General features: G+C 43.8%; 1 protein-coding gene across 1 annotated transcript in view; it reads left to right on the forward strand.

The window, feature by feature from the left end:
- Positions 1–25,625, forward strand: part of CPN1 (carboxypeptidase N subunit 1) — a 61,776-nt gene that overhangs the window by 20,483 nt on the left and 15,668 nt on the right. The window contains exons 3-6 of the mRNA XM_040361455.1: positions 6,765–6,920; positions 12,616–12,801; positions 19,272–19,383; positions 25,083–25,222. Coding sequence (XP_040217389.1) covers positions 6,765–6,920; positions 12,616–12,801; positions 19,272–19,383; positions 25,083–25,222 — 594 coding nt within the window. The remainder of the gene's footprint in view (positions 1–6,764; positions 6,921–12,615; positions 12,802–19,271; positions 19,384–25,082; positions 25,223–25,625) is intronic.

Genomic DNA, 25,625 nt, shown 5'->3' on the forward strand with positions numbered 1-25,625 from the left:
AAGGGGTAGCTGGCCTGGGCCCAAAGCAGCTGCCTCATACTTGCCAACTATCCCAGTTTAAATTCCCTTGTCCCTTGAAGTTTTAGGACCAGATCCACAGCCAGCCGCCGTAACTTAAATATTCCCATTTAAGTTACACCGCCGCAAAATTTCTACCTAAGTGCCCGATCCACAAAGCACTTACCTAGAAATTTTCGGCTGTGTAACTTAAATCCGGCCGGCGCAAGGCGTTCCTATTCAAATGGGGTGAGTACCATTTAAATTAGGCGCGCTCCCGCGCCGGACGTACTGCGCATGCTCACAACGTCATTTTCCCGACGTGCTTTGCGCGGTTTTACGTTGCGCTGGGTTTTGAGTTGCGGCGGGAAAAAAAAATTTGAAAAAAAAAAGATGGCGACGCGGGATAGAAGGGTCTACTTTTACAAGGTGTACAAGGTGTAAACAGTTTAGGCCTTGTAAAAGCAGCCCTAATTTTGCGTTTGCAAACTAATACTTACGGAGAAAAAACGAAGCGTAAAAGCTTCGTGGATCTCCGTAAGTGCTAATTTGCATACCCGAAGCGGCATTTCGACGAGAAATGCCCCCAGCGGCGGCCGAGGTACTGCATCCTAAGATCCGACAGTGTAAGTCCCTTACACATGTCGGATCTTCTGCCTATCTATTGGAAACTGATTCTGTGGATCAGTTCCAAAGATAGAAACAGGGATACGCCGGCGTATCAGTAGATACGCCGTCGTATCCCTTTTGTGGATCTGGCCCTGAGTCCTTTGCTGTGTCCCGATATCTCAGTGTGAAGTGCTGCTACTAATGCTGCCCAGCTCTGCCCTATTGTTGTGTACAGATGACTCACCTGCAGACCATGTAAATAAATGTCATTCATATGTAAATAACAGGGGCATTCATATGTAAATAGCGGTGGCCTTCATATGTAAATATCTGAGGCCGGCTGCATTCATATGTAAGTAAAGGTGGCATTCATATGTACAGTATATCATGCCCCTGTGCTGTAACCTCTAGCAACCAATCAGTGAGCATTATTACTGTACAGTAATCTCCAACAACCAATCAACAAGAAGAAATCACGTACTGTAACCTCTAGCAACTAATCAGTGAGCCTTAACCACTTACCCACCGGACCATATTGCTGCCTAAAGACCAGAGTACTTTTTGCGATTCGGGACTGCGTCGCTTTAACAGACAATTGAGCGGTCGTGCGACGTGGCTCCCAAACAAAATTGGCGTCCTTTTTTTCCCACAAAATAGAGCTTTCTTTTGGTGGTATTTGATCACCTCTGCGTTTTTTATTTTTTGCGCTATAAACAAAAATAGAGCGACAATTTTGAAAAAAATGAATATTTTTTACTTTTTGCTGTAATAAATATCCCCCAAAAATATATAAAAAAACATTTTTTTTCCTCAGTTTAGGCCGATACGTATTCTTCTACATATTTTTCGTAAAAAAAATCGCAATAAGCGTTTATTGATTGGTTTGCGCAAAAGTTATAGCGTTTACAAAATAGGGGGTATTTTTATGGCATTTTTATTAATATTTTTTTTACTAGTAATGGCGGCGATCAGCGATTTTTTTTTCGGTATTGCGACATTATGGCGGACACTTCGGACATTTTTGACACATTTTTGGGACCATTGGCATTTTTATAGCGATCAGTGCTATAAAAATGCATTAGATTACTATAAAAATGCCACTGGCAGTGAAGGGGTTAACACTAGGGGGCGGGGAAGGGGTTAAGTATGCCTGGGTGTGTTCTTACTGTGGAGGGGGGGGGGCCTCACTAGGGGAAACACTGATTTTCTGTTCATACATTGTATGAACAGAAAATCAGCATTTCCCCTGCTGACAGGAACGAGAGCTGTGTGTTTACACACACAGCTCCCGTTCCCCGCTCTGTACCGAGCGATCGCGTGTGCCCGGCGGCGATCGCGCCCGCCGGGCACACGCACGGGAGTCGGGGGCGAGCGGGGAGCGCGCGCGCGCCTCCGGCGGCGCGCACGCGCCCCCTAGTGGCGGCTATACGATAGGACGTATAGCTACGGGCTCTCGCCCAGGAGAGCCGACCTGCCGCCGTATAATGACGGTGCGCGGTCGGCTAGTAGTTAATGTGTGCTGTAGCCTCTAGCAACCAGTCAGTAAGTGGTAATGATTTGCTGTAACCTCTGGCAACCAATTGCAATCACTGCCTGTTACAATAAACTGATTTTAAGTCTAGCTGATATTTATTGTATGTCTCAGAGCAGGTGGAGAGCAAAATTACAAGAATTTTTTTGCCCAGGGTCCAATCAACATTAAAGATGGCCCTGTATCCCATGGTTCTTAGTTGTGGCCTAGTGGTTTCTAGTTCCTTCCACAGTGGTTGCCCGGGAGGGAGTTGGGCTTATGGTAACGATATTACCCTGGAAAACAACGGAGACCTTCCAGTTGGTGCTATGTAATTGGTCATTATGGCATCTCAATGTACCTCTTCAGTATTGAGGACACTTCTCTGGCTTTACTTGTTTGCAAAGAGTGAAGCCTCGTACACACGACCGAGGAACTCGACGGGCGAAACACATCGTTTTCCTCGTCGAGTTCCTTGTTAGGCTGTCGAGGAACTCGACAAGCCAATTTTCTCCATTCCCGTCAAGGAAATAGAGAACTTGCTCTCTTTTTGGCTCGTCGAGTTTCTCGACAGTTTCCTCGACAAAAATGTACACACGACCGGTTTCCTCGGCAAAAAAATATCTCCCAGCAAGTTTCTTGCTGGTTTTTGCCGAGAAACTTGGTCGTGTGTACGAAGCCTGAAGATTGGTTTGAGTAGCTCCTGTGCTGTCAAGTCTTGCATAGTAAACATGCATTCTTATGCCCTGTACACACGATCGGTTCATCCGATGAAAACGGTCTGATAGATTTTTCCATCAGATATCCGATGAAGCTGACTTTCATCAGTCTTATCTACACACCATCAGTTAAAAAAATTATTGTGTCAGAACGCGGTGACATAAAACACAACGACGTGCTGAGAAAAATGAAGTTTAATGCTTCCGAGCATGCGTCGACTTGATTTTGAGCATGTGTTGATTTTTAACCGATGGATTTGCCCACAGACGATCGTTTTTTTCTATCGGTTTTTTATCCATCAGATAATTTTAAAACAGGTTCCAACTCAATTAAAGCCGAAAATCATGGTAACTGGAATGCCTTTCCTTTGTCCATCAGACCGTTTTCATCAGACGAACCGTTCGTGTGTACGCGGCATAAGGGGCTTGCATTGTCAGTGAGAAGGAGAATAATGGTGGTGCCCCCATTGCGGGGCAGTGGCAGGTCCTTTGTTGTAGCCAGTTTGGGTAAAATTGTGGAAGAACCTCTGCTGTCAGGTAGTAAGTTCAAGTAATTCCACAGCATTGGCGGACACAAAGTGGCGAGTGACTATCTGGGGAACAAGAACCAGACATGGCATTGTTCAGATTGTAGCTCCAGGGAAGTTGTCGTTTCTTGGACACCAATTAAAGCCGAAAATCAAGCTGTTCTCTGAGTGGAGCTGAGGCCTCCTGTGTGCTCTTCTGTGTCGTGTGCCAGAAACCACCCTAAGGATACATAAGGAACGTATTATTCCTTAGTGTGTACAAATTCCACTTAGCCACAGAACACAATATTGACATGGTAACTGGAATGCCTTTCCTTTGTTTTCCATACATGGAAATTGTATTCATATATTTTCATTGTACTGTAATTAGGTTTATTGCATCCTACACTTACCAAAGTGGTAAAGCTGAAGGATTTGTAAATTTCTCTCTAGAACATAAACTAGGGGATGCTCCCTCTATGAATAGAATGACATTGTTTCCTTATATAGCAATCTTATGGCGAAGTCATGGGTTCTAATCATAGACAATTCCTAATGGCATCCTGTTTTCTATTATCTGCGTTGGTCGGAGTATGTTACCACGCTTTGAAAAATGAATGCAAATATCTGTGTAGAATTGGTGTAAAGCTAATACACAGGGCCATATTCTCAGAGACTTACGTCGGCGTATCAGTAGATACGCCGTCGTAAGTCCGAATCTGCGCCGTCGTAAATTTAAGCGTATTCTGGAAACCAGATACGCTTAAATTAGGCTAAGATACGAGCGGCGTAATTCTCCTACGCCGTCGTATCTTAGGGTGCATATTTACGCTGGCCGCTAGGTGGCGCTTCCGTTGAGTTCGGCGTAGAATATGCAAATGACTAGATACGCCGATTCACGAACGTACGTGCGCCCGTCACAATTAGTTACGCCATTTATGTTAGAGATACGCCGGCATAAAGATAAAGCTGGTCTCTAGGTGGCGCATCCCATGCAAAGTATGGACATCTGAAAAAGCGTATCTTTTTACGTTGTTTGCGTAAGTCGTAAACGAATAGGGCTGTGCGTAAATTACGTTCACGTCACATACATTGAGCCGACGTATCTTTGGGCGTAAATACGACGTTATACTGAGCATGCATGCGCCGTTCGTTCGGCCATGCATCTACATGGGGTCAAGCCTCATTTAAATACAACACGCCCCCTACAGCCTACTTTGAATTACGCACGCTTATGCCGGCCCATTTACGCTACACCGCCGTAACTTAGGAGGCAAGTGCTTTGTGAATACAGCACTTGCCTCTCTAAGTTGCGGCGGCGTAGGGTAAATACGGTACGCTACGCCCGCGCAACGTAGATCGGCCGTACGTGAATCTGGGCCACAGTGTATAATTTATCTGTGTACTCTAGGGTTTCTTACCTAGGGTCTTACTATGATGATTAATATCCGCTCAAAGGTGGCTTTAATGCCCTGATCTTGTTGACTACATAGTTACATAGTCAGGTTGAAAAAAGACACAAGTCCATCTAGTTCAACCAAGGGGAAAAAAAAACTATACAAACCTATATACGCAATCTTATACCCACAGTTGTTCCAGAGGAAGGCGAAAAACCCCAGCATGAACCAATTTGCTCCAGCACTTGATCTATAAATGTTGGTATAGATGTAGAGTGAGGTTTGCACTGAGCACTGATGTAGAATGAGGTTTGCACGGAGCACCGATGTAGAGTGAGGTTTGCACTCAGCACCGATGTAGAGTGAGGTCTCGTACACACGACCGAGGAACTAGACGGGCGAAACACATCGTTTTCCTCGTCGAGTTCCTTGTTAGGCTGTCGAGGAACTCGACAAGGCAAGTTTCTCCATTCCCGTCGAGGAAAAATAAGACATGCTCTCTTTTTGGCTCGACGGGATTCTTGACAGTTTCCTTGTCGAAAAATGTACACACGACCGGTTTCCTCTGCAAAAAAAAAAATCCCAGCAAGTTTCTTGCTGTTTTTTGCCGAGAAACTCGGTCGTGTGTACAAGGCCTGAGGTTTGCACTGAGAACCGATGTAGACTGCTGCACTCAGCACCAATGTAGAGTAAGGTTTTTACTGAGCACCAATGTAGAGTGAGGTTTGCACTGAGCACCGATGTAGACTGGGGTTTGCACTGAGTCCAAGTGCAAAGGGGTATGATTTTACTTTAACCCTTATTTATTCTTATATCTCTACATATTTGTTGTTACACCTACAACTCACTGATCATCACACCAATGTTCCGTGAGCTGCACATTTTTAGGGATTCCTTGAGATCAGATTGTTTTTCCCCCAGGGTTATAAGGTTGAGAATAGCTGATCTACACCATGCCACGGTCTGCCTGGTAGGAACTGAACCTTGAACTTGGACTTCAGCGATACGAGTGATTGCATCACCTGTTGGACTACGATTGCGTGTTATACTGGGTAGTTTGATCACAAGTGCTCTTTACTGTATGTGTCCGGAGTAATCTGTTACTAATATCAAGTCTTGAAAGACTTTTTATTCTCAAAAATATTTATTTACTTTTTAATTTGGCGTAGAGTGTACATAGCGGGTTAAACACACCTTCTAATTGGGTTTTGATTTGCAGTGATGACATAAAAGATAGGCAAATCCTGTGTCATCTACTAACCTGAACTCTGAGGCCTCGTACACACGACCGAGGAACTCGACAGGCGAAACACATCGTTTTCCTCGTCGAGTTCCTTGTTAGGCTGTCGAGGAACTCGGCAAGGCAAGTTTCTCCATTCCCGTCGAGGAAATAGAGAACTTGCTCTCTTTTTGGCTCGTCGAGTTTCTCGACAGTTTCCTCAACGAAAATGTACACACGACCGGTTTCCTCTGTAAAAAAATATCTCCCAGCAAGTTTCTTGCTGTTTTTTGCCGAGAATCTCGGTCGTGTGTACGAGGCCTGAGGCCTCGTACACACGGGCAAGAATCTCGTCAGGAAAAAAATGTTGTTTTTCCCGACGAGATTCTTGGCAAGAATCTCTTGCCGCCCGAGTGTACACACAGACCTTTCAAAAGAATCGCAGTTCTCTTGAAAGGCAAGAAAGTGGTGACGTCATCGCGACATTCTATGCCGTCGCCGCCATCTTGCTGCACCCTACCTATGCCTATATTTTTCTCGTCTAGATTCTGGGCAGTTTTCTTGTCAAGAATCCTGAAAGCCTCGTACACCCGCTCGGTATACTCGGCAAGAAAGCTCTGCCACTAGTTTTCTTGCTGGTTCTTACCGAGTAAACCGAGGATGTGTACGGGGCTTTAGGGAAAAGTTTGAAATCTGCTGCTACAGACAACACAAAACATTTCCTGGCTTCTTTTTTGGTCTTGTGTTGCTGCTCAGAATGTTTACTGACCTCATATATAGTACTAAAAATACGAATTTACCTTACAGGGGCCGTATTTTAATGGATACTTGACTGGAAGAAATAACTTCAACGAAGTAGATTTGAATCGGAACTTCCCTGATCTAAACATGGTTATGTACTACAATGAGAGGAATGGAGGACCAACTGATCACCTTCCTCTCCCGGACAACTGGAAGGAGCAGGTTGGTATAGACGTCAATGTGCAAAGGTGTTACTGAAACAGTATGACTTTTCTGTCCCGATAAATATTAATGTCACCTTTTTTTTAAGTTATCAATGCAGGGCAAAGCAGTAGAGTCAGTTAACTCCACATCTTCCCAACAGCATATACCCAGCTGGTATTGGTGCATAAAAAACCCCATGTAAGCTTCAAACCATCTTGTCAAAACTTACATGGAGTTGCAGACCAACACATGTGAAAATGCTGAGACAATCTACAGTAGAGCAGTGGTTTTCAACCTGGGGGTCGGGACCCCCTTGGGGGTCGAATGATGATTTGCCAGGGGTCACAGTATCCTGGGCTGTTCCTGAATCCCGCACTGCTCTCCCAGTCTTTTTGCGGCTGCCCAGCAAGGCTGCCCCTGAAGCCTGTGGCTGCCCAGCTGGGCTGTTCCCGGAGCCTGTGGCCGCCCAGCTGCGCTGTCCCTGGAGCCCATGGCCGCCCAGCTGGTCTGTTCCTGCAGCCCGTGGTCGACCACTCAGCCTCTTCGCAGGTTCACGGCATGGGTGAGGGAGGGGAGACTAGAGGTCAGCTGACTGGTGAGTAATGTGAAGTGGGAGGGGCTGGAGGAGACCCTATCTCCTGATTTCGGCATAGGTGTCACTGCTACGAGACACCACAAAGTTGGAGACACAGTGAGTAAAGAAATAAAGGAGAACAAAGAGAAAGAGAGGTAAATCCTAAAATGTACCATAAGGGGTTTTAATACTGTAGGCATGGAAGGGACTCAGGGAGCGCTAAATGTTCACAGGTTGTCTTACTTGTCTTTCCTTGGGTGCTGACAACCCACGCTACGAAAATAATTTTACTGTTAGGGGTCCCCACAACTTTGGAAATTTTATCAAGGGGTCACAGCACTAGATAGGTTGAGAACCACTGCCTCATGAAACATAAGCGGGGGGGGGGGGGGTGTTCAGTATTCCACTTTGTACCCAGATGGTAGGAGGGAGGTATGGTTAAAGGGGTTGTAAAAGTTTATTTTCTATTTTCTAATAGGTTCCTTTAAGCTAGTGCATTGTTGGTTCACTTACCTTTTCCCTTCTAAATGTTTTTTTTTTCTTTGTTTTCTTTGTCTGAATTTCTCACTTCCTGTTCCTCCTCAGTAAGCTGTTCTGGCTGACTAACCCCCAGCTAGAATGGCTTGGATGATGGGGGCAAGCTTACTGAGGAGAAACAGGAAGTGAGAAATTCAGACATTTAGAAGGGAATTTGAAGGAAAAGGTAAGTGAACCAACAATGCACTAGCTTAAAGGAACCTATTTAGAAAATAAAAAAGGAACCTTTACAACCCCTTTAAATACACACTGTTGGGGAGTGAGGAGGTTAAAAGACTCTCTTACTCGCCTTGCAAGAGAGAGGGACCATTTAAGTATGTAAACTCTATCTAACTGGTGGGCCTGATCTACCTATATAGCCATAAACGTCTGTTTTTCACTCTCAATGTTATATTTTAACTTATCCCCACTCCATTCAAAATGTAAAAGTTGTTTTACTTGGAGTTAAACATTAATAGTTCTCACTAGCCCTCTTGAATGGGAACTTGATATTATGCAACCTTGTTTTTTCCTTTGTACTTTAATGGGTCAGGCCAACCAAAATAAATATATCTATTTCAATAGAGTTAATGAAGGGGTTTAACCTCCCTGGCGGTAAACCCGAGCGTGACTCGGGGTTGGTTTTTCATGTTAGGATCGGTAACCCCGAGTCACGCTCGGGGTGGACGTGCAGAGTGTGCAGCAGCGCGGCTTACCTTCTCGCTGGATCCACAGGCAAGTTACTTACCTTGTCCCTGGATCCAGCGATGCCACCCCGCTGTGTGAGCGAGCGGGACCTCCTCGCTCGATTCACAGTGTCCCTGTGTGCCGCCGATCTCCGTTCCCTGCGACGTTACGACGCACGGGAGCGGAGAACGGCGCCAAATTCAAAAAAAGTAAACAAACACTTTACATACAGTATACTGTAATCTTATAGATTACAGTACTGTATGTAAAAAATACACACCCCCTTGTCCCTAGTGGTCTGCCCAGTGCCCTACATGTACTTTTATAAAAATAAAAAATTTAATTTCTGCCTAAAAACTGTAGATTGTCCAAAAGTGTCCCTTTATGTCAAAAATGGTTTTAGATCAGCTAGAAAACAGCGATAATAAATTATAATCACTTGCAGAAATGTGCGATAGCGATTTGTGGGGAAATTCGTCATAAAAAAAAAAATAATGACAGCGACAATTCTGCAACTGAGCACATTTCAGTGATTTTGAGTTGATTACATTATTGAATATTTTTTATTATAATTATATTATTATTTGTTATAATTATTTATAATTATTTATTATATTATAATTTATAATTTTGTTTTAAAAAAAAAATCATACCCGGGATGCCTACAAGACTCTTGCTTGGTCAGATTTAAGTGAGTTATTTCTAAAAATTACAGGCCTACAGTATAAAACGCCAAATTTCCTTGCAAAATAATTGTACCGCTTTTGGTACGTAATTCCAGACAGAATCATACCGCCAGGGAGGTTAACATCCCTCCCAACTTTTTGAGATGGGAATGAGGGACACCTATCAGCAAAAGGATGCAGGCATAGGACACACCCCTTAACACGCCCTCTTAAAGGAGAATTGAACAAAAAAACAAGCTTTATTAAACCCACAAGTGCTTTTTTACCACTACTATTGCTTTATATTGGCTTTTGGAATTTACAAATGCAGCAATTTAGAAATAAGATTTAGCACTGGAAAACACTTTTTTTAAGATAAAAAGTGCATTTTGTATTCATCTATATAGATCAGACCAAAATGAGGGACAAACGAGGAAGAATGAGGGACATTGCTCCAAAGAAGGACATTCCCTCGAAATCAGGGACAGTTGGGAGCTATGGGTTTAATCGTCAAGTTGGAATTTCAGTTTTTATTCTATAACACGGAGGGGTGGAAACACCTAGGACCCCTTACACATGAGGCCTCGTACACACGACCAAGAAACTCGACGGGCGAAACACATCGTTTTGCTCGTCGAGTTCCTTGTTAAGCCGTCGAAACTCGACAAGCCAATTTTCTCCATTCCCGTCAAGGAAATAGAGAACTTGCTCTCTTTTTGGCTCGTCGAGTTTCTCGTCAGTTTCCTCAACGAAAATGTACACACGACCGGTTTTCAAGTTTCTTGCTGGTTTTTGCCGAGAAACTTGGTCGTGTGTACGAGGCCTTCGGCTGTACAATGTCCAACCCTGTCCAGCTGCAACCCGCCATAAGCTTTGACAGGCTGCCTTCAGCAGGGCAGGACACTACACCTATCCTTCCCGAGTACACTAAAACACCAGAAGAGATGCACTGCTCCTAGACGGGCCCCATATGCAAGGGGCCTAAAACTCCCAAGTGGGTTGTACTATATACAGAAACTACGGCTGGGAGATCTCACTACTGGAGCCCTTCAGAGATGTAAGGCGCATGGTCCAGCCTACCAAACTCCATATAAAAATATCACCTTTGGGTGAACTAAACCTTTAAAATAAATAAGACATCTTTGACATTAAAAACAACTAGATGTTTCCTGTTACGGTGCTGCTGCTTTTATTGAACCTTTTTTTAATTTAGGAAAAGCCAAGTAATTGAGTTTATATTTAATCAGGAAAGTATCTAAAATTCTTTCAAGTTGTCCACTTTGCTCCCTATAAATCAGTGAGTTTCAACGTTCCTGGCCAACTACGTCAGCTCACGGTGCTGTTTAAGGTGAATCTTTTGGCAGACTGAAGATTTTTCCCCTTATTAGAAAGAACTGATAGAAAATACAAGTTAGATAAAAAATCTACAGCTGAACATTTAGCAGGGCCCACCTCAGCCTATCCGCCAACAAGTTCAAAAGCCCTAATTAGAACCTATATCTAAATTAAAAACAGCACAATTTTTAAGTGTCAGGCTTCTTACACACGACCGAGAAACTTGACAAAATCCATCAAGAAACTTGGTGGGAGAGCTTTTTTGCAGAGGAAAGCGGTTGTGTGTACGTTTTTCATCGAGGAAACCGTTGAGGAACGCGACAAGGAAAAAAGAGAACAACTTCTCTTTTTCCTCGACGGGAGTCTAATTTTCCTCGTCGTGTTCCTCGTCGGGCTGGTTTTCAACGAGAAACTCAAGCTTGTGTATGCTAAGAAACCCGCTCATGCTCAGAATAAAGTGTGAGACGGGAGTAAAAGTAGCGTTTGTAATGGAGATAGCAAATTTTTCACGCTGTAACAGACTGAAAAGTGCAAATCGTCTCTTACCAAACTTTTACTTAACACGCAGTAACATGAGATTGGCAAAAGCAGCCCCAAGGGTTGTGCCAGTGGAATCGAACTTCCCCTGCCATTGTATGTGTTGTACGTCACCGCGTTTGAGAACGAGGAGATTTTGTCTTGACAGTGTGTACGCAAAGCAAGCTTGTCGAGTTCCTCGACAAGCCTAACAAGGAACTCGTCGAGGAAAACGATGTGTCTTTTCCGACAAGTTCCTCGGTCGCGTGTACAAGGCTTAAGTCTAGGGGAACAGCAAAATATGGCTCTTATGGATCTCTGTTCCAGAATGTTGATGAAGAGCATCAATTTCTGTGGGGGACTAGATTTTCTGGGCAACTAGAGACTCATAGATCCCATCCCAACTACTTGTCCTACCTGGCAGAAAATGTGTAGTTCTGTTTCACCAGATTTCTAATTTAGAAACCAAGTAATTTACTGTGCTCCACTGCAGTAAGAGCAATGCAGCTAGTTCAAGGTCAGGTATTGGATAGTGAAGGGACAGCTTCTCACTTACGAGGTCATCTCTGTACTCTTTTTGAATCAGCAAGCTCCATTTTAAAAATTCTCCACACTACGCAATGGAATTCTTTGCATTGTGCAAACAAGGTTGTGGAAGGAATTCTTCTTCTTGAACTCTTTCACACTCTGGCGCCACGAGCGTCGGTGGTAAAAGGCCGATATTTTTAGCGATGCTTTGCCTTCGGATTTGCGGCACTATTCGGCCGATAGCGGGCTCTTTTAACTCCCCGCTAGCGACCGAAAAAGGGTTAAAACTGCCCGCAAACCACCGCTACAGCGATGCCCATTGAGTTCAATGGACAGGAGCGCATTAGGAGCGGTGCGTCTTTTTCTGACGCCCTGCCAGTGCGCCGCTCCAGAGTGAAAGCCCTCTGGCTTTCATAATGGAGTGTGAGGAGCAGATGTGTGAAAGGGGTCTAACTACTCTAAATGTTTTAGCTTGAGATATACCTTATTGATTCTTTAGCATCTACCAGAAAGTAACAAGTGAATTAGAACTGATCTGTAAAGCCTCGTACACACGACCGAGGAACTCGACGGGCGAAACACATCGTTTTGCTCGTCAAGTTCCTTGTTAGGCTGTCGAGGATCTCGGGGAGCCAAATTTCTCCATTGCCGTCGAGGAAAAAGAAGACATGCTCTCTTTTTGGCTAGACGAGATCCTCGACAGTTTCCTCGTCTAAAAATGTACACACGACGAAAAAAAAAAGTTTCTTGCTGGTTTTTGCCGAGCAACTCGGTCGTGTGTACGAGGCTTTACTTTTTGTTTATATGATTTAAAGTTTTTATGTATTACATTAATAATTAGTTTTCATTATTATTATTCATGTTGCAGATAATTCTTTCTGATCTTTCACAGGTGGAGCCGGAAACACAAGCCATAATTAACTGGATTGAAAGTCACAACTTTGTTCTTTCTGCAAACCTCCACGGTGGAGCTGTTGTAGCTAATTATCCATTTGATAAAAGTAAAGATCTTCGGGTCAGGGGTTACCGCCGCACCACAAGCTATTCTGCTACACCAGATGATAAACTGTTTAAAGCAGTAAGTCATATCATATTATCTTACTCTAAGACTGGCTTCACACATATGCGAATTGAAGTTCCCCGCATCCAATTTGCATGACATGTGAGTGTGACCGTTTCTCAATGGAGCTGGAGCTGGTTCACACATGTCAGGGGCGGCCGCAGTCCCTAGAAAGAGGGTCCTGTGCGTGTTTGGGTTCCGATTTAGGTGCGAATTCAGGCAAAAGTTCAGACTTGATTCGCACCTGATCCGGTGAACTGATACTCACGGGAACCCAGGTACGAACCACATATGTGAACCCGGCCTAAAGCTGATTATCGGTCTCTACTTTAAAAATGGTATGTACATCATACTGCTTGGCAGTCCTCTACAAAGAGTGGGAAGAATGAGCAATTGGCAAAACATTCCCATCCCAGCTGACTACCAGGAGTGGCCTACTGAACCGCCGAATGAGCTCACCACCCATGGCCCACCTGTTTTTTCAATGCAGCCTCACCAGTGCCCATCAATGGGGGGGTCAGCTAGGCATGTCGGGGTCTCTTACCTCAGTGATCTCAGCTCAGCAGGTCCTTGCACGCCACGGCCTCATGGGGGGGTAATGCTCCTGGTCCTGGGGTAAAATTGCAGCCAGCACCTAGCCCTGCTAGGTCCTGGCATGCACTGCCTCTGCCTGCTTCCAAGAATCCGGTCCCAGGGAGTTGTAGTTTCCTCTGTACTGCTCTGTTTTCCACCCACCGGGAGCTTGAGCATGGACTACAACGGAATGCAACAGCTAGTGGTGAGCCGATGTGGCTCCCAGCCCCCAGCTCGACTTCCTAGTGCAAAATAAAAAAGAAAATGGTAGAGGGCAGCGGCTGTGGGCCATTTTGAACATAAGTTAGAGATGCCTGGGAGGCAATTGCCACCCTGCCCCCCGGCCCAGCCCTCCCCTGCTGACTACTTCTTCATGTAAAACTATTTTCCAGACTATAGTCTCTAGCCCACACCAGGTATAACTACATGTTGCTCGGAATTTTGACATTGTCCATACAGATATATGTGTATAGCCAGCAAATGTTATGCCCTAGTTTGAGTGACCAGGTTAAATACAGCAGGTAATAATTCAAAATCTCACAAAAGTTAAGGAAAATCCTCTCTTGCCACTAAATCAGGTTTACTGTCCTTACTGGAAATTTTACCCTTATCTTCTGCTCTGGTGACATTGTAAAATTTGGGATTTCCCATAAATTTCTGCCCAGTTACCATTACAAATAGAAAGGGGGAATCTCACCAGAGGGGACAAAGAAAGAAAAAAGGGGTTCTAACTTTCTATGAGGGTGGATTGAAAAGTTCTTTCTTAGCCCTGCATAGAAAGAGTTTACTTAGATTTTTTTCAAACTGTAATTTCTCAACATAATCCCTTTTCGAGTCTTTGCACTTAGTCCATCCATGTTCCAGTGCCATAATGTCAGTTTCCTTCTGCTCTGCAAAAAAATGCATTACAGCATGTATAACCTACTCTGTTAACCACTTGCTTACTGGGCACATATACCCCCCTCCTGCCCAGGCGAAATTTCAGCTTCCGGCACTGCGTCGCTTTAACTGACAATTGCGCGGTCATGCGACGTGGCTCCCAAACAAAATTGACGTCCTTTTTTCCCCACAAATAGAGCTTTCTTTTGGTGGTATTTGATCACCTCTGTGGTTTTTATTTTTTGCGCTATAAACAAAAAAAGAGCGTAAATTTTGAAAAAAAACACAATATTTTTTACTTTTTGTAATAATCAATATCCCAATTATTTTTTTTAAAAAACGATTTTTTTTCTCAGTTTAGGCCGATACGTATTCTTCTACATATTTTTGGTAAAAAAAAAAAAAAAATTGCAATAAGCGACTGGTTTGCGCAAAAGTTATAGGGCCAGATTCACAACCAGCGGGCGCAACTTAACTTTTCCGATTTTAGTTACACCGCCGCAAATTTTCTGCCTAAGTACCCGATCCACAAAGCACTTACCTGGAAATTTGCAGCGGTGTAACTTAAATCCGTCCGGCGCAAGGCGGGCCCAATCAAATGGGGCTAGTCCCATTTAAATTAGGCGCACTCCCGCGCCGGACGTACTGCACATGCTCCGTCGGGTAAATTACCCGACGTGCATTGCGCTAACTGACGTCGCACCGACGTCATTTGCTTAGACGTTAACATAAATGGCATCCAGCGCCATTCATGGACGTCTTACGCAAACGACGTTGATGTTAAATTTAGACGCGGAAACGACGGCCATACTTACCATGGCTTAAGAGAACTAGGGCTCAGCCCTAGTTTTACGCAGCGTAACTCGACGGAAACGATGTAGATTTAGATCGACGGGCCGTTCGGGACGTTCGGGGATCGCCGTAAGTCTTCATTTGCATATCCTACGCCGGCCACAATGGCCTCGCCACCTAGCGGCCGGCCTAGAATTGCATCCTTAAGATCCGACAGTGTAATTCAATTACACCTGTCGGATCTTAGGGCTAGCTATGCGTAACTGATTCTATGAATCAGTCGCATAGTTAGAAACAGAGATACGATGGCGTATCAGTAGATACGCCGTCGTATCTCGTTTGTGAATCTGGCCCATAGTAGCTACAAAATAGGGGACAGAATTATGTTTTTTTTTTTTTTTTTTACTAGTATTGGCGGCGATCTGCGATTTTTATTGGAACTGAAACATTATGGCGGACACATCGGACACTTTTGACACATTTGTGGAACCATTGTCATTTATACAGTGAACAGTGCTATAAATATGCATTAATTACTGTATAAATGTGGAATGGGAAGGGGTTAACACTAGGGGGTGAGGAAGGGGTTAAATGTGTACCCTGCATAGTGTTTCTAACTGTGGGGGGAGGGGACTGACTTGGGGAGGTGACCGATCTGTGTCCCTATGTACAAGGAACACAGCATCGGCCTCCTCTCCCTGACAGGACGTAGATCTCTGTGTTTACACACACAGATCCACGTTGTTGTCTGAGTAACAACCGATCGCGGTAGCCTGGCGGACTTCGCGGCCACCAGGCACGCGCATCGGCACTGCAGTGATGTGGCGGTCGCGCCCCCCAGTGGCCAGAGGAGCGGAGGACGTCTATAGACATCCTCCCGGCAATTGAGAGCCACCTTATGGCCGTCTTTTGCCTATAGACAGGATACCAAGTGGTTAAAGAACTTTTAGTTCCACCGAAGAGGTAGAAGACCAAAGGTGCTAAATCTTGTGAATATAGTGGGCGGGGTATTAAATTGTAGCCACACTGGTGAATTGTTGTAATTGCAACTGTGGAAGTGTGAGGCTCAGCATTAGAGTTGAGCGGACACCTGGATGTTCGGGTTTGGGTCCGAACCCGAACTTTAAAAAAAAAGTTCGGGTTCGGGAACCCGAACCCCATTGTAGTCAATGGGACACGGACTTTTAAAAAAAAAAATGCGCGGAGGTCCCCGCAAATTCAATAACCAGACCCTTTAGGTCTGGTATGGATATTAAGGGGAACCCCGCCGTCAATTTAAAAAAAAAATGACGTGCGGTTCCCCCTAAATATCCACACCAGACCCCTTATCCGAGCACGTTGACCTGGCCGGCCGCAGAAAAGAGGGGGGGACAGAGTGCGGCCCCCCCCCTCTCCTGAACCGCACCAGGCCACATGCCCTCAACATTAGTAAGGAATAGGCTTTCCCAGTGACGTAGCACAGTGTGCGTCAGAGGGGGACGGGGTCACGTGACGCGTGGCCCGCCTCCCCTATAAAAGAAATGTCAAGTTCCGGAGCGTCATTCGCGGAGCTGTGCTCTGAATGGACGGACCTTCTCATCGCTGGACCAATTACCCCATTACCATTTCACACAGGGGGGGGTCAGGATCTGGGGGTCCCCTTTGTTAAAGGGGTCTTCCAGATTCTGATAAGCCTCCCGCCCGCATACCCCCACAACCACCGGGCAAGGGTTGTGGGGATGAGACCCTTGTCCCCATCAACATGGGGACAAGGTGCTTTGGGGGGTACCCCAAAGCACCCTCCCAATGTTGAGGGCATGTGGCCTGGTGCGGATCAGGAGAGGGGGGGGCTGCACTCTGTCCCCCCCTCTTTTCTGAGGCCGGCCAGGTCAACGTGCTCGGAAAAGGGGTCTGGTGTGGATTTTAGGGGGAACTCCACGCCATTTTTTTTTTAAATTTGGGGTGGAGTTCCCCTTAAAATCCACACCAGACCTGAAGGGTCTGGTTATGGATATTTAGGGGGAACCGCACGTCATTTTTTTTTTAAATTGACGGCGGGGTTCCCCTTAATATCCATACCAGACCTAAAGGGTCTGGTTATTGAATTTGCGGGGACCTTCGCGCATTTTTTTTTTTCGAACTCCGAACCCGGACCCGAACTTTTTCCAATTATTCGGGTTCAGGTGCGGGTTCGGGAAAAACCCAAAGTCCGTACCGAACCCGAACTTTACAGTTCGGGTTCGCTCAACTCTACTCAGCATTGCCCTGGTGGAATAGCAAACCTTTTGTCAGCATCCCAAGTTTTTGGGATTTTATTTCCTCACAAAGTTGGGTTAGCAAGTTAGCATAAAACTGTACATTTATGGACTGGCCAATTTGGAAGGAAATCCACCATCAATATGTCTTTACAATCCCAAAAAAACAGAGGCCATCACTTTTCCAGCTGACTGACATGTTTTTTTTCCGAAGGTGGTGAACTGTGATGCTTTCTCAAATGTTTTAGTTTTATATAGAGAGTTTATTTACTAAAACTGAAGTGAAAAATCTGATGCCTCTCTGCATAGAAACCGATCAGCTTCCAGGTTCTTTTGTCAAAGTTTAATTGAACAAGTTAAAGTTAGAAGCCGATTGGCTCCATATTTTGCACGCTACGCTTTTAGTAAATAAACCGCGTAGCATCCCTGGTTGTAGGCATTTTTGCTTAATTTAGTTGATTCAGGGAGTTATGACTTTTTTTGACACACTTTTTAGAATAGTTCATCTTTAATGGATAAATGTTGTGTATTGCTAGACCTTCTTGGATGTATGTTTTTGGCTGGCATCCTTAAACATATATTGTGTAGTGAACAATTGTCATATAGTGGTTGACCTTCTTTGTCCCATACTGTACATACACAATGGTGTAACTTTCTTAGCACATGCTGTGTAAACATTGTCTTTCTCAAACACATGTTTTGTAGAGGTCATCCTTCCTAGACTTTTGTTGTAGCATGGCTAACCTATGTAGTGTGGTGGTTGACTACCCTGAACACAAGTTGAGTAATATGTGCTATTAACATTATTTTTCAGAGACTAATGTTAATAGTTGACTTTGTTTAACCACTTGCCAACCTCCTCATGTAAATATACGTCAGCAGAATGGCACGGACAGGCACATGCACGTACCTATACGTCCTCTGCTTGACGTGGGTCGGGGGTCCGATCGGGACCCCCCCCCCCGTACATGCGGCAGTCGGTAAGCCTCGGGGAGCGATCCGGGACGACGGCACGGCTATTCGTTTATAGCCGCCCCGTCGCGATCGCTCCCCGGAGCTGAAGAACGGGGAGAGCCGTGTGTAAACACGGCTTCCCCGTGCTTCACTATGGCGGCGCATCGATCGAGTGATCCCTTTTATTAGGGAGACTCGATCGATGATGTCAGTCCTACAGCCACACCCCCCTACAGTTGTAAACACACACAAAGTGAACCCTAAATGTTACAGCGCCCCCTGTGTTTAACTCCCAAACTGCAACTGTCATTTTCACAATAAACAATGCAATTTAAATGCATTTTTTGCTGTGAAAATGACAATGGTCCCAAAAATGTGTCAAAATTGTCCGAAGTGCCCGCCATAATGTCGCAGTCACGAAAAAAATCGCTGATCGCCGCCATTAGTAGTAAAAAAAATTAAAAAAAATAAAATGCAATAAAACTATCCCCTATTTTGTAAACGCTATAAATTTTGCGCAAACCAACCGATAAACGATTATTGCGGGTTTTTTTTACCAAAAATAGGTAGAAGAATACGTATCGGCCTAAACTGAGGAAAAAAAAAATTATATATGTTTTTGGGGGATATTTATTATAGCAAAAAGTAAAAAATATTGATTTTTTTTCAAAATTGTCGCTCTATTTTTGTTTATAGCGCAAAAAATAAAAACCGCAGAGGTGATCAAATACCACCAAAAGAAAGCTCTATTTGTGGGAAAAAAAGGACGCAAATTTTGTTTGGGAGCCACGTCGCACGAGCGCGCAATTGTCTGTTAAAGCGACGCAGTCCCGAACTTCAAAAACCCCTTGGGTCTTTGGGCAGCATATTGGTCCGGGGCTTAAGTGGTTAACAATGTGCATTGTTGGTACTTTTAAAGTGGCAACTCTTCAGCTGATATCCAATCTTGTTGCGCTTGGCACTTTTGTTAGTTACCGATATTTTCATACTCTACATTTGTTGACATTGTACATCAATATTACCTGGCTGATATCTGAATTGTTTTTGTCTTTGCAGTTAGCAATGTCTTATTCCTTTGCTCATGGATGGATGCATAGAGAGTTTAATTGTGGGGATTACTTTCCTTATGGCATTACTAATGGAGCTTCTTGGTATTCCCTATCGAAAGGTATGCATCAGTTATACCAATAAGATGTTTTTAAAATGTGCTACCCTCTAGAAGTGTAGAATATGCTCCCCTCTAGTAATGTAGAATGTGCTCCCCTCTAGTAATGTAGAATGTGCTCCCCACTAGTAGTGTAAAATGTGCTCCCCTCTAGTAGTATAAAATGTGGTCCCCCCTAGTAGTGTAGAATGTGTTCACGTCTAGTAGTGTAGTATGTGCTCCCCTCGTGTAGAAGGTGCTCACCTCTAACAGTGTAGAATGTGGTCCTCTCTAACAGTGTAGAATGTATTTCCATGTTGTAGTGTAGAATATATTCCCCTCTAGTAGTGTAGAATGTATTCCCCTGTAGTATGTAGAAAGTGCTCTTCTCCCTGTAGTGTAGGACATCCTCACCTTTAGTAGTGTAAGACATCCTCACTTCTAGCTGTGTAGGACATCCTCACCTCTAGTAGTGTAGGACATCCTCACCTCTAATGTTGACAAATGTAAAGTTATGCACTTGGGGGTTAAGAATATGCATGCAACTATCACCGTTATCCCTAAGGAAGGGAAGGACATCGGAAATTGTTCAGGATACCGGCCGATATCTCTGCTCAATACAGATTTAAAACTGTTTGCAAAGGTATTGGCCCGGAGAGTTAAACAGGAAATGGCGAAATTGGTGTACCCGGATCAGACGGGGTTTGTCCAGGGAAGAGAGGGGAGAGACAATGGGGTTAGAACACTGTTAATCCTCCGGAAAATGAAGGCGGCGGGGTCCCCAGGTCTACTCCTGTCGATAGACGCAGAAAAAGCGTTTGACAGGGTAGACTGGGGACTTATGTTGCTCACCCTGAAGGAAATGGGGTTTGGACAGAGGATGATGGAGTGGATTGGCACCCTCTACAGGTCCCCCACGGCCAAAATAAAAATAAATGGAAGTCTCTCTCAAACCTTCTTAATGAGAAACGGTACAAGGCAAGGGTGCCCTCTATCGCCATTACTGTTCGTGCTCGCATTGGAACCCCTGCTGGCTAGGATCCGAAACTCTCAAAAAATAAAAGGGGTTAAAATAGGAGAGGAAGAACATAAACTTGCAGCTTTTGCAGACGACGTCCTCTTCTATTTAATGGAACCCAAAACATCAATCCCAAACCTTCTAAACCTATGTAGCGAATACGGAGAAATTTCAAACTTTAAATTAAACATCACAAAAACGGAGATTATGAGTATAAACATAAGCAAGATAGAAGAGCAACTCCTGAAAACGAAGTACAAATTTGCTTGGGTTAAAGAACTTAAATACCTAGGGATACTGCTAGCAAAATCTACTAGGGAGATGTATACGATAAATTTTATCCCTTTATTAAATGAAATTAAGACAGAAACAAAAAGGGTGGAAAACAGGGCAATATCATGGATAGGACGAATTAATTACTGCAAAATGGTTATTCTACCAAAAATTTTATATAAATTCCAGATGATCCCCATTGCCCTCCCCGGGACATTGCTCTCGGCCCTTAGAAAATTAATAATGAATTATATATGGAGAAATAAGAAACACAGGATAGCACTTCAGACCCTAAAACAACCAAAAAAAAAGGGTGGATTAGCGGTGCCCGATGTCAAGAGATACTATGAGGCGGTGATATTAACAAGAGTGGTGGAGTGGGCCAGAGCTAGCAAAGAAAAAAGGTGGGTTAGTGTAGAAAATGAATTATCACAGGCAAGGTTAGATAAGATAATTTGGAACCCTCCCCAATTTAGGACAATAGATAAAAACGCACACGAGATAACTAAAAATGCACTTAAAGTTTGGGACACGGTTTATAAGAAAATTGTGAAAGAGTACAATTCACCCCTTATATCACTAAAGAATAACGATTATTTTGCACCAGGTAAAACACAAGTGGGGGGAAATTGGATTAAAATGGACACTATACAATTAAGGGATATAATGAAGGAAGGGCACATTTTAACACTACAGGAGTTGAAATTAAAAAACTTTTTCCTGGAAATTAATGAATGGAGATATCGGCAACTAAACCATTTTATCCAAGACCTTCCACACCCACTGAGGTCGGGAGATCAGTTATTGGAATTGGAAAAAATATGCTCTACAAAAAATGCCAGAGGATCTATCTCGGGACTATATAAGATGTTACTGAAGATGGAAGAGCAGAACATACCTCCATTCATTAAAAAATGGGAAAGGGAACTAGGGACACAGCGGGATAGGATCACAATAGAGAAAATGCTGACCCTGACACACTCCTCCGCGGTGGATAGCCGCACAGCAGAGATGTGTTTTAAATGCATAGCCGGATGGTACATGACACCAGACAAATTAAAAAAGTTTAAAGAGGGACAGACTGGAGAGTGCTGGAGGGGCTGCGGTTCACCAGGAAATATGGCGCACCTGTGGTGGGGATGCCCTAAGATAAGGAGGTACTGGGAAAAAATATTGGCCTGCGTCGAAGAGATTACAAAGAAAAAGATAAAGATGGACCCTTGGGTTGTCCTGTTCCACGGAGGGGAAGAAGGCATTAAAAGTTATAAAAAATCGCTAGTACCACACCTACTGAATGCTGCCAAAAGATTAATTCCAAGGGGCTGGCAAGAGGTGGAATGCCCATCGATCTGGGAATGGATCGATGCGGTTGAAGAAACGTATAAAATGGAGGAACTGCAGGAGGACATGGAGGGCAATAACATATTACAAAATATGAAATGGGAAAATTGGAGAACCTTTAAGAAATCATGGAGTTACGCGGAAAAGTTAAGAGAAGATATTTAATGCCACCATAGAAAAATCAGAGAGAAGTAGAGGTATAAGGAGATTGTTTTGGGTGAGATAGGAGGGGGGGGGAGGGAAGGGTAAGGGGGGTGAAGTATTAAGGGAAAAACTTTTGTATACGTCTAGCAAAAGAAGTTAAATATGTATTCAAGAAAATAATACATATATATATTTAAATAAAAAAAAATAAAAAAAACACATAAGAGGAAAAACAAAAACAACTTACATAAGAAACAGAGACACTAATGATGCAAAACCGAAATAGAGATGCAATGGGCTGGTACGCAGAACATGAGCATGTAAATGCACACTCTATGAGGTGGAGTCTGAAGTAAAAAAAAAAAAAAAAGAATATGCATGCATCATACATGCTAGGGGGAGTACAACTGGGGGGGTCTGTAGTGGAGAAGGATCTGGGGGTTTTGGTAGATCATAAGCTCAATAATGGCATGCAATGCCAAGCTGCGGTTTCCAAAGCGAGCAAAGTCCTTTCTTGTATTAAGAGAGGTATGGACTCCAGAGAGAAAATATAATTTTGCCCCTGTACAAATCATTAGTAAGACTTAATCTGGAATATGCAGTTCAGTTTTGGGCCCCAGTTCTCAAAAAGCATATTGGGGAACTGGAGAAAGTGCAGAGAAGGGCAACCAAACTGATAAGAGGCATGGAAGAGCTCAGCTATGAGGAAAGACTAGAAGAACTGAATTTATTCACTCTTGAGAGGAGGAGAATAAGGGGGGGGATATGATCAACATGTACAAATATATAAGGGGTCCATATAGTGAACTTGGTGTTGAGTTATTCACTTTACGGTCAACACTGAGGACAAGGGGGCACTCTTTACGTCTAGAGGAAAAGAGATTTCACCTCCAAATACGGAAAGGTTTCTTCACAGTAAGAACTGTGAAAATGTGGAACAGACTCCCTCCAGAGGTGGTTCTGGCCAGCTCAGTAGATTGCTTTAAGAAAGGCCTGGATTCTTTCCTAAATGTACATAATATAACTGAGTACTAAGATTTGTAGGTAAAGTTGATCCAGGGTAAATCCGATTGCCTCTCGGGGGATCAGGAAGCATTTTTTTCCCCTGCTGTAGCAAATTGGATCATGCTCTGCTGTTTTTTTTCCTCTGGATCAACTGTGGGTATGGAGTTGGGTGTATGGGATTGTATTGTGTTTTTTATTTTGTTTGTTTATTTTTTTGTGGTTGAACTGGATGGTCTTGTGTCTTTTTTCAACCTGACTAACTATATAACTATGTAACTATGTAACTCTAGTAGTGTAGGACATCCGCACCTCTCGTAGTGTAGGACATCCTCACCTCTCGTAGTGTAGGACATCCTCACCTCTCGTAGTGTAGGACATCCTCACCTCTCGTAGTGTAGGACATCCTCACCTCTCGTAGTGTAGGACATCCTAACCTCTCGTAGTGTAGGACATCCTCACCTCTCGTAGTGTAGGACATCCTCACCTCTCGTAGTGTAGGACATCCTCACCTCTCGTAGTGTAGGACATCCTAACCTCTCGTAGTATAGGACATCCTCACCTCTCGTAGTGTAGGACATCCTCACCTCTCGTAGTGTAGGACATCCTCACCTCTCGTAGTGTAGGACATCCTCACCTCTCGTAGTGTAGGACATCCGCACCTCTCGTAGTGTAGGACATCCTCACCTCTCGTAGTGTAGGACATCCTCACCTCTCGTAGTGTAGGACATCCTCACCTCTCGTAGTGTAGGACATCCTCACCTCTCGTAGTGTAGGACATCCTCACCTCTCGTAGTGTAGGACATCCTAACCTCTCGTAGTGTAGGACATCCTCACCTCTTGTAGTGTAGGACATCCTCACCTCTCGTAGTGTAGGACATCCTCACCTCTCGTAGTGTAGGACATCCTCACCTCTCGTAGTGTAGGACATCCTCACCTCTAGTAGTGTAGAATGTACTCTTTAGATTACAAACTACACATATATTATAATACAGACCACTGTCATCTTCAATAGAATGTGCTAACTTTAGCATTTTATGAAATCCGTTTTGCACCATAAACAGAATGTCGCAAATTAATAAAAACTCAGGTTTTTGTTTTTTTTTAAACTTTCAGTTTTATTCAAGAATTTCTAAATGTATAGCTGTTGGTTATGTTTGCCTTCCTGTAATAATTAAGCATAACCAAGCCGGGTGGATTGTTTGAGGTCATGGAAAGCTAAACCAACCAAAATGCCTAAAATAGTTAATGAGATTATTTCTGGGAGTAACTGGCTACAGACATTTTACATTCCTGGGCTGGTGACACCACTGAGAACATAACACACAACATTCCACTTCATTAATTATGCCGCTACATTACAATCGGCATCTTTGTTTTATTAATGGAACGTTCATGTTTGAATCACTGAGTGTGTGTTTGTATATTAAGATGTTAGTAATCGACCTTCTACTTTATGTTAGAATTGTGCTCAATACCTTAGTGAGGAATTATAGAGAGAATTAACCTTTTACCTCCACTGGAATATGTTTATATTGGTGTGTGGATCAACTACTGTCACTTACATTTGGGCTGCAGAATAATGTAAAGCCCTGTACACATGGTCGGACCTTTGTCCGACCAAAGGTCCGACCATGGACCGGGGCAGCTTTGCAGGATCCAGGGACAAGGTAAGTAACTTGTGCCTGTGGACTCTGGGTTACCGATTTTGGTCCTGAAATTCCACCACGAGCCAGACTCAGGAATACCGACAGGGGGGTTAAGATGCCGGCGCCTGCACCCGATGCCGATTGAAAAATGGGCTTAGGTGAGGATATCGCTGGATCCCTGGACAGGTAAGTTTCCTTATATTAAATGTTAGCAGTGTAACAGCAATAGAAACCCAATACAGCACAAGTTTCCATATTACAAACTATATATTTTGTAATTTTATTTATTCTAACAGGTATGCAGGACTTCAATTACCTTTACAAAAACTGTTTTGAAATAACGTTGGAACTGAGCTGCAATAAGTTCCCCAAGGAGGCGGAGTTGCCGCGGGAGTGGGATGGGAACCGCGAGGCTCTGATCTCATTTATAGAACAGGTGAGTTCTCTACCCAATGTGTAAGAGATGGAAGGACCAAATGTTCTTTGTTTCATAGATCCATCCAGAAGGAGAACATTAAATTGTCATGCCACCCAAAAGTGATTGGTAGAGTCTGGTGGCCTAAGTCAATTTCCATCAACGGGATCTCCCTCATATAATTACCAAATGTTATAATTTCTCTCCACCTAGAAGATTTGGGTGTCCTTAAACAGTGTTGTTTGTTCCAACTCCTTCTGTTACATTCTCAATAAAATAAAATAAATAACATAAATATAGTGGGAACTCCTCATAATGGCCATAGCGGGTATACTGGAACGGAGCACAGAGATCTCACCAAAAAAGGTCCTCAGAGATACAAGAAACTTAAGGGGATTTAACAGTTCAGCATTTTTTTATGAAA

This window comes from Rana temporaria, chromosome 8, assembly GCF_905171775.1.
Source record: "Rana temporaria chromosome 8, aRanTem1.1, whole genome shotgun sequence".
NCBI classification, from domain to species: Eukaryota; Metazoa; Chordata; class Amphibia; order Anura; family Ranidae; genus Rana; species Rana temporaria.